This window comes from Hipposideros armiger, unplaced genomic scaffold, assembly GCF_001890085.2.
Source record: "Hipposideros armiger isolate ML-2016 unplaced genomic scaffold, ASM189008v1 scaffold_105, whole genome shotgun sequence".
Classification (NCBI taxonomy): domain Eukaryota; kingdom Metazoa; phylum Chordata; class Mammalia; order Chiroptera; family Hipposideridae; genus Hipposideros; species Hipposideros armiger.
In genome coordinates, this window is record NW_017731455.1 from 1,098,455 (window position 1) to 1,108,533 (window position 10,079).

General features: G+C 50.4%; 1 protein-coding gene across 3 annotated transcripts in view; it reads left to right on the forward strand.

Moving 5' to 3' along the window:
• Positions 1–7,390, forward strand: part of RBM20 (RNA binding motif protein 20) — a 191,062-nt gene extending 183,672 nt beyond the window's left edge. For all 3 annotated transcript variants that reach the window (XM_019646590.1, XM_019646591.1, XM_019646592.1), the window contains exons 13-14: positions 271–392; positions 4,392–7,390. In XM_019646590.1, coding sequence (XP_019502135.1) covers positions 271–392; positions 4,392–4,502 — 233 coding nt within the window. In that variant the 3' untranslated portion in view covers positions 4,503–7,390. The remainder of the gene's footprint in view (positions 1–270; positions 393–4,391) is intronic.
• The last annotated feature ends 2,689 nt before the right edge of the window (positions 7,391–10,079 follow it).

Here is a 10,079-nt window from a genome sequence, read left to right on the forward strand (position 1 = left end):
CCTAGTTCCCAGAGGCAGTTGCAGAGCATATCTTTCTAAGCACTCCATCCCTTACATTTACAGCCACCTTTGAATGAAGTCCATGGTTTTCTTTCCATGCCTGTTTTGCAGATGAGGACACTGAGGCTTGGAGAAGCTAGGCAATCAGCCAGAGTCACAGCAAGGGAGGGATGGAGCTCACTGTCCCGTTTGCACCCGACGGCCGCAGGACCCCAGGGCCTCCCATCGTCCCCCTAATTGACTCCTTGTCCATCTCCCATCCTTCTGCAGGGGTGGAGTTCGTGGTCCCCAGGACTGGGTTTTACTGCAAGTTGTGTGGGCTGTTCTACACGAGCGAGGAGATGGCGAAGATAAGCCACTGTCGAAGCGCGGTCCATTACAGGAACTTACAGGTGAGCATCGGCCTGCTCGCCGAGCATGATGGGCCTCTCTGGTCTTGGAGTTTCTCTTTCCTTCCACCACATGGAGAACTCTTACTCTTCCCTCAGACGGGACTCCACCAGGCTCTCCACATGGTGGCTGCCTCTCGTGTGCTCTCAGGGCATGTGTCCACTTCGGTACTTAAAACATTTGATTGGGTTGGGTTTCTTGTATCTGCCTCTCCCTCTAGACTGAATAACTCGAGTCTGTGACCCATGGTTGGGGCTGACCATTTTCACAAGGACCTGGATATGCCAGATGCAGATATCTCTCTGTGTTTCTGTTCCCTTGTGCAGTATCGGTGTTTGTTAGAATAAAAGCCACCACTATTCTGCGCTATTTAAATGCTCATCTATACTGCAACCATGTATCATATGCATACTATGTAGCAGACACTGTTCTAGGCGCTGGGGATACAACAACAAAAACAAAAACTACAGACAAATCCCTGCCCTCATGGAGTTTCCATTCTAGTGTAGGAGATAAGCAATAAATAAATGAAGTTTTATAGCATATTAACAGGTGACATAAAAATACTCTATATACCATATTTCATCCAAGCTAAGGTGGCATCAATTGTAAAACACTACGTTTTGATACCAACAAGAAAAAAAATTGCAAATTACACAGCAAGACTCCATTAACTGTAAAATGCATCTCAATTTCAGAGATTTTTTTTTCTTAATTAATTAATTTATTTTTATTTTATTTTTTAATTTTTAGTTTTTAGCTGAGCCATCTTGCTTGGCAGCTCAGCTCAGGCTGAGAATCAAACCGGCAACCCTGTTGCTCAGAGCTCGCACTCTTGAGCGAGCTCTTAACCAACTGAGCCACTTGGCCAGCCCTTTCAGAGGTCTTAATGTGTGAAACAAAGACATCTTAAAAGCAATAAAATATAGTAATATGTCCTATAACATACAGCTAACTAATATATAGCATGTTAGAATGTGGTTTTCATAAGTAACTCTTGGGATAGGTTGGGATTTAGTAAATTAATGAAAGCGTGGTATATCAGATGCCCAGGGTAAGTATCCTAAGGCACCTCCTGTTTTTACTATAAGAAATAAGAGTAGTTTTTTGACACATGAGGCTTCCAACTCAGAAAGACACCCAGGGGGGCAGCATACCCTACTTCCAGAGCAGGCACTACTGTCACAGCTAAATTGTTAAAGAGAGGCTGTTCTAGTGGTTTTTAATATGAGAGGTAGACCAGAATCCTCTGGACAGTGTTTCAAAAGTATGTACGAGTATTCTAGGTCAGATATTCAGTGGAATTTGGGGATACCCAGGAATACTTAATTTGAGAAAGTTTCCCAAATGATTTGACGTTTCTGAACTCCCTAGTTAAGAAACTCAGATATGGGCCAATTCTCTTGTTTTACAATTGAGCAGCTATGTGATTTTTCCAAGGCCATGCAGATAGTAAGTTACCAGGCCTGGAAACAAAGCACCTGATTCTTAATCACTTTCCTCTTTTTACTCTACTAAGCTGGTCTTGCCAGCTGAGGCCATAATGTCATGGCCTGGGTCACCATCAGCAAGGGACTGTCATTGGCTATGCCCAAACTCAGGTCATTTAAGCCTCTTGATTTCCCTCCAGAGAGCAGCTGCTCTGTGACTGATGAAGCCATGGGGTCTGGAGCCCAGGTCCCAGCCTCTCCTGGGGGAGGGCAGCGAAGGCCTGACTTGGCCAGACCAAGGGTTCAGACTGGGCTCCACACAGCCAGCTGAGGGCAGCCATCCACCCTGAAGACATCATCACCCCCACAACCCCAACAAAATGAAAACCATAGAATATCAGGGCTGGATGGGGTCTTGGAGATCATCTGGTCCTGATTTTCCTAAACGTTGGTCCTTATACAAGCGGGCGTCTTTTATAAATGTAGATTCCTGGACCCACCTTTTACCTGCTTATTTACTCTCTCTAGGGCTGGGCCTGAGAATCTGAATTAAAAAAAACTTTCCCGCAAGTTCTGATACCTCAATGTGAGAACCTTTGGTTCCATCCAGAATTATCAGCTGGGTTGTGTAGACCCCAAAGAGACCACACAGCTCAGGGTCACCCAAAGAGTTCGGAAGAGTGCCAGGGCCTCTAATTTTAAACCCCGTGTATTTTTCCCAGACCAGGGGACTGCACTGTGTTCTGGGCCTCTGGACCAGACCTCAAGGCAGACTCACCTCTCACAGTGGGACAGAGCCATTCCTGTGGTCCCCAGGCATGTCTGGTTCAGACAGTGGTTAAGTCCACACCTGTCAACCGCAGTTCAGGTTTCCTTGTGCACCTGTCAGGGAGCTGGGAGCCTGCACTGCAGGCTTCCCAGATAGGGTTTCTCTCAGTGGCCTTGACAGAATGTCTCTGTCCACACAGCCTTGCCCACTTCACTCTGACCCAAGTTACATGTGAAACTTGTAAAGTGAAGAATTCCGACCCGGGCAGCAGGTGCTGGCAGACACTGATGTCAAGAGACGTGTAAACCTAGCCCCACCAGGGGGCCTTGAGGCAGGGCTCGGGGATTGCTCTTCGAGGTCGGAAGCAGGTGGAAGGAGCCTCCTCCATGCTGTCTGTGCAGCCCCTGCTGTGCTCCACTGCGAGGGAGAGAACCCACCCAGAGGGATCTGGAACAAGAGGTGGAGTCAGTGCCATATGGGAAACTAGACACCTGCGTGGCTCCAGGTCCAGAACACTCACCCACTCGCCTTCCTGAGCACACCTTTCCCTCCCCTGGACTGAGGCAAAGGAGAAACCCAGCCCTCCCTCGGTCACCTGGCCCGCAGGGATCCGTGGCCTGCCCCTCTTCCCATCAGGCTCACCCCACCTCTGAAAGCCAACCCCAGCCACTTCTAGAGAGAGCAGGCAGAGCCAGTCATCTTACATACATCATCTCGTCTGACCCTCAAAACCACCCTGGGAGAAAGGAGGACACCGTTTCTCTCATTTAACAGACTAGGGTCTGAGCCTGGGCGATGAGTGACTTTCCTGAAATGAGATGGCTGGTGCCACCCATGATAAACGGCAGCATTACGAAGTGTTTATCCTGTGCCAGCGCTGTGATAAATGCTGTATGGTACCTCTCTTGGATGTCACAGCAACCTTATGCGGTAGTTTCGTTATCACCCACACTTTACAGGTGTCAGAGATATTGGGTGACCTGCCTGTTGAGAGCTGGGATTTGAACCCAGGTCACCTGACAGTAGCACCCACATACTTGACCACTGCGCTGTACCTACCCCTGCTGACTCCTAATTCAGTGCTCTTTGCACTGCCCCTTGTTGGCCAGCAGTCAGAGGCCCCAGGCATTTTCCAGCTCAGTTTCACTGCGTTGGATCCAGAATCCCAGAAGTGGCCTGACGTTTGGCTGGAGACCAGCCCTAGCAGTGAGTGTCCTGGCGGTGGGAGGCAGCCCCAACTATGGAACAGACGCCCATAGAAGGACCTCCAGGTCGCTTCCCCTACCATCCTGCCGGACAGGAAACAGGCTGAGAGGAGCCTCAACTGTCAGGCTGCAGTTCTGCCTTTCACGATCTCTATAGGACAGCGTTTCTCTCCTCCTGCCCTTCCAGCCTCCCTCCCCTCCCTCTTCCTTTACACGTGGACAGGCCGCCTGGGTACTGGCGCTCTTTCAGGAAAACAAGTAGAGTTGTTATGAGGATTCAGTGAGTTTAGATAAGAAAAACAACAGCACTTGCACAGGATGAGGGCTTGGAAGTGTTCGCTATTGTTAGAAGCTGTACTTCGTAGGCTTGCTACAAGGGACATGCGTTCCTTATAAACTAACAGAAAGTGGGGGGAGGAAGTGCACTAAGTATCGTGGGTCCTGTGGCCCCAGAAGGATCTGGGGCTCACCCACTAGGCAAGATGATGGGGGTGGGGGGCAAGGCACACACCTCAGCCTCTGCTCTCCTGTCCTCTCCTGCCAGGTCACCACAATGACCCTCTTCCTCCCTTCTTTGTCCCTGTCTTCCCACCACAGAAGTACTTGTCCCAGCTGGCTGAGGAGGGCCTGAAGGACACGGAGGGGCCAGGCAGCCCGAGGCCTGAGGACAGCGGAATTGTGCCCCACTTTGAAAAGAAGAAGCTCTGACACCCCTGGTGGAAGCGGTGAGAGGAGGGCTTACGAGGTGGGGCCTTCCTGATCTCCAGGACAGGAACCAAAGCCAGAGAGGAAGGAAAACCAGGCAGGCCACACTACCTGCATCTGTCCTCAAAGACTCATGAAAACGCCTCTGAAATGCCTCCCAGAGCCGTCGCCCTGCTGTGTCCAGCCCACTGAACGCCACCCACTCTCTCCCTATGACTCTTGTTTCCCTCAGACCATCTTTTAATGTGCTTCTCTTTCTTCTTCCCCCTCCCACCCTCCCCCCTCTATCTGTGCCAAGGGTCATTTCCTCTTCATAAAATCCAACTTCTCAGGGATTTTCACAGTGTTCAACTTTTTGATGGGATAGGACAGATCAGGCCAGGCTGAGTCATCCAAGGAAAAGATTTCATGGAAACTCCTGGCTCAAAACCCATGTCAGTGAACCTGCAGCAGTTTCTGTGCCCAGCATCCGGTGCAGGGTCGCGGGGGAGTGAGTGGGACCCTGCAGGGTTGAGGAGGGGGCACCTTAGACAGTCAGTGTGCACGAGCTGGGAGTTCCTGCAGCTGGCCCGCCTTTTGGAAAAGCCCCTGATGTTATTAATAACTCTTTTTACCCTTTCAGTTATTCTAGATGTCTACCAGATTCATGCTTTAAAGTAAAATTAAGCGAATTTTATGGAGGAAGAAAAGAGCCCTTCATTGTGGAAGCTCTGATAAGTTCCCACCAAACTTATTTCCCTCCATGTGATTTCAGGAGACGCCAGGGTTTGTTCTCTTCTGTGCAATGAATTGGGTATAGATTCATTTTCTTTAAAAATGAAACCAGAAGCATCCTCTACCTTTAGCTAACACAGCAGTTGATAAGGGCTTAGGTTGAAAGTTTGCCTCCCCGCCACGGGTGGCATTGGCTCAGGTGACACCAAAACAAGGAAAGGGCATGTGTCCTTGACTCGCCCTTGGTGGCTGCCTTCTGGGCTCCAGCAGCCTCACTGCGGGATGGTTTTAAAAGGTGTTGGTGAGGGGAAAGCTAAGGGAGGAGAAGGTTGAAGAGCATTTGAATAGCGCCCGGTGTTTGTAGGTGGGCCCTTTCCAATTTGGCAGAAGGTCAAGGGCAGCTCAGAGTTGACCCGGTGTGCAGACTTTGATGTCCAATGTGAAGAACAGCGCCCTTACTTCCATCGGGCCTTTTGATCCGAGCAGGCAGAGCCTTCAGGTCCCGGACGAGCTGTGGGGTCTCCAGCTGATGTTCCATTGGAGGGGTTTGGGACAAAGGTGCTAGGGGAAGTGAGGCTCAGCCGCAGCCCTAGAGAAGACCCCAAGTAGGTCAGAGGGGAGCCTCGTGCTGTTTCCACAGCTGAGACACTTGCCTGGAGGTGGCCTCCCCAGCTTCGCCCCTAGAAAACAGTTCTGTTGTTTCTATTCCTGACTGCCGGCAGGTAGACCAGGAAGGGGTGGTCTTACTTATTTATTTTGCCTTTTTCTTTTACGGTAGAAAAGAGCGCGCTGCACATTCTGCCGTCTGACGGCGGAAGAGTAGAGAGATTAGTGAGCTCAACACAGACATTTCATCAGTGAGGAAACTGAGGCACAGAAAGGAAAGAGACAGAGAACATAATAAAATGATCATAGGGTGAACCTTGGGGCAAATGGTCACTGGCAAGGAGAGACTTAGTGGGAACCTGTGAGAGAGAAGAGTTAAGGCACCAGAGGAAACAGACTGGCTTGGACAGGTGTGATGAGAAGAGGCTGTAGGAACAGGAAACCTGAACTTGGCTCCAGGCCACCTGGGGGCCTCAGAAAGGTTGGTGTCTCAGAGTAGGGTTTGAAGATGGTGGCTCAGCCCATACCTGATCCCCTGGCTGCCTCCACAGGTGTTTACCTGGCATTCTGGAAACCAGCCTCTTCCGTTTCTAGGAAAACCTTTGGCTCTGTGTGTCTGTCTTCCCACCAAAGGGAAGCCTAGGGCCAGGTTACTGGCTTTCTTGCCAAACCTTGCTGGGCCGTCAGAGGCTGGAACAGTGCGTTTTCAAAGAGGCTGGCAGTCTTTTCTCCCAGCAAAGTGGAAGCTGACCCCACCAGCTCATCCCCCTCAGCGGCATTTCCATGGAAACCTGGATGGCTGTGGAAACAGCCTCATTCCTGAGTAATGTAAAGGCTCCCTTGCTGATAGACTGACCTTCTCCATCTTGGAAAGCTGGAGGGAGAGAGGAGAGGCATGCTCTGTATTCAACCAGAACCTTCGGTTTCAAAACCATCTTAGAATCTATATTTGCGTGTATATATATTTATTTATTTTTATTTATTTTTATACAATTCCATTGGCATGGTCCTTCACCCACTCTACAATTTGCTCTTTTTATTCCTACGTGTGTCATACACACTGCAGTATTAAAGGCAACCAGGAAAATATTGATTTATTTTTTAAAGCTTTTCTTCAGTGTTTGTCAACCATTTCAAAGTGTCTCTCCAAAAAGGTGGTTCAAGAGCAGCTGCTACCTTAAGCCTTAAGCGACAGATTCCTTTGTACCCTGGGTTAATATAACAAAAGGCCTATGTAATTCTCATTGTAAACACCTGAGATGCAAGTATAGCCAGACAGTATGCCCAAGGAATTCAGTCAATTGATGTTGGTGTGAGCGGCAGCCATTACTATCAGGGTTTCCCTGTCTTGGACAGCCTGAGGCTGTGATCTGTTAGATTATACTTGAACTGGACCAGAGTTTGTTTTTGAGCTTATGAGAAAAAGAAAAACACTAGTTAATTTAAGTTTGAACCTGTAAAGTATTGGAATTCGTTGAGTATCCTATGAATTGTCACCACTTTTCCTGACCGCAAGTGTTTTTACAAAAGGGAAAAAAAAAGATTTTTAATAAAGAGAATTTGAAAGCTTGTGAGTGAGTAGCCATCTGTCACGCCAGGAGGGAACCCTTGATGTTTGGTTGGGAGAAGCTCGCTGAACACAGAGGTTGGGATTTGGTCCCTCTCAATCTAGGATGTTCCTAATGGGTTTTGAAAAGAGAAGACACAACGGCCTCCACTTGGGGCTCTGGGAAAATTGGAGATTCTCAAGGGTGAGCCTCAGGAAGGGCTGAGCCTGGGAAAGTGGGGAGCTGCCGCCCCTTTTGGAGGATCAGAGAGAAAAATCTCTTGGCTTCTTATAAACCCTTAGCCCTGCTACCCCTTGCTCACCAGTCTTCTAGTGGCTCAACCTCACTGTCGTGTACCAGTCAGGCCATTGCTGGTGGTGCTATTCCCTGTGAGGTGGTGGGGGCCTCATCTGGGCACTTGTTAGCCCTGTGACTCCCTGAGTCGGGCTTCTTTGGGCATAAAGGAGGAGGATGGTCGTAACCCCCTCCCAGGCTGTTTCAGGGTAAGTTAATTGCTGATGAAAACACTGCTCTGCTGCCTGGTGCAGAATCTAGTCTGCTTTGGGAATCTGTGTATGGACAACAACCCTCCAAATTTCAGTGGTTCTTAAGTTCTTTTCCAAACATTTCTTCTAGCAAAACAATGCCAGTCTCCTGGGCCCCGTTGGCCAGGCCTCTGAATGGCCTGGAACCTTCTCTGGGCCCATCCCTCCTCTTGGCAGTGCTCCTGAGTCAACGGGGAAGGGGCTTGTCAGTCTGGCCTGAGGGCAAAGTGAGTGGGGCTGCCTGTAATTAGTGGGAGCGGGATGGTAGGTAGATCTGAGGGAAAGTTCCTGTTGAGCCTGTTGCTGCTTCCCCGGCCCCACCCGCAGCCTACTGAGCTCAGGCCTCCAGTTCCCAACCAGGAGGGTGGAGAAAGCTTCCTGTAACTGCTGGCAGCGCCCCAGCTGGCCAAAGCAGTGAATGGGCCTGGCGCTCGCACTTCTGCCCCATGTTCAGGAGCCAGGATGCCTGGGGGTGCCCCTGGTGCCTAGTCCCAGCATGTCACTTCACGTGGTACAACTCTAGGGGGCACCATGCGCATTGTAAGATGGCACCTCCTGAAGCTGTGCAATGGAGGTATCCTGCGGGGAGCCCCCCTCCAAGTTGCAGCCACTCCACCATGCCTGGGTGTCCCCATTTGCTTTCCAATGTTCCTGTGGGCCCCAGAGCCTGGTTCTGAGCCAGCCTACCAGGCTGGAGCTCCGACATTCAGAGCCATTCTGTGCTTACTCCTCTCCCCAGGGATCAGCCCCAGACTGCCCCTGGCCTAAACTCTGGTGTTGGCTCCTCACAGTCCCCTACTAGGCCAGGCCACTTGGATACTGACCTTGGCCCCCATCTGGCCTGGGACCTCTGTGCCCTCTGAACGTCAGTAGCAATTATCAGCTGTCTACCTAGGCAGTCGTGGGACATCTGGGCTCAACCTCATCAGCTCCCCATTCTTCTTTCCCACCATGCTGGCCCTACAGAAGAGCCTGTCCCAAGTGGACTTTCAAGCATGTTAGATTAGGATGGCCCCAGAGACCCTCTCTACCCCGTCCCCCCCCCTCCCCAAAGCCCTGGCCCTTACATTTGCAGGTGGGAAAACAGGCCCAGAAAGGAGAAGTGACTTGTCTAAAGCAACACAGCTTATCAGTATAAGGTCAAGACTAGAATCCAGATCTCCTGGGTGCCCCTGCTGGAGACACAGGGAGTTTAGGTTCTCTGAATTAGATTATTTCATGAATTTTCCAGGCCTACCCCTAGCTGGACTTTGGCACTCAGCAAGGACTCAAGACAAATCGTTGATTTTTGTGCTTTGTGTGTATCAGAACCACCTGGGGAGCTTGTTAGAGATTCCTGGCCCCCTCCATGGAGTTTCTGTCTCACTCGGTCACGGGGAGGGCCCAGGCACTTACCTTCTAGCAAGCCTCATGGGCGATTCAATGCAGGTGGAGGTCCATTGTTCACACTGCAAACACTGCCCTAGACGGCAACCAGGGACTCCCCCAGCAGCTCCTGGAATAGAAGGGTTATTTCTTTTATGGGGGCAGAGAAGGGCAGAAGAGATGTGAATGGAGACCATTCAAGGTAGGAGAAACTCCAGCATGCAAAGGCTTGAAGATGGGAGTCAGAGAAGAGGAGACTATTCTCTCCATGGCAGATGGAGATGGGGGGAGCTGCTGGTGTGAGGGGGTCGTCGTCAAACTGGGTTTGGGGCAAAAGTCCATTTTCCAGTGGTCTCTATTCTCATTTAATGGCAGAAAGCACTGGGTTTATTAAGACTTATTGAGATCTGCTGATAGCCCTGCCCCTCGGGGCAGAGAGCTAGGCACAGTCAGCAGGACTTCTGGGGTGACTGGACTCTCAGGAAACTCATCCCCCAGGGTCATGTCACTGCCAGTGATGACCCCTGGAGTTCACACACACCTTCTCTCCTGCCCTCCATGAGCCAACGCTGATCCCAGTATCAGCCATGCAGGTTATTGAGCCTGTCTACACAGCACACTCAGCGTGTACTCTGTAGGGACACAGCCTCTTGGTCTCTTCACAAAGCTGAGAGACGGTACTGTTCTGCTTTGTAGATGGGGAAAGGGAGGCTCAGGAATGCCCAGGGTCAGACAGCCAGTAGGTGGAAGAGATGGAATTCAAACCCAGGTTAGGGTGACTCAAGCCACACTTTTAACACCAA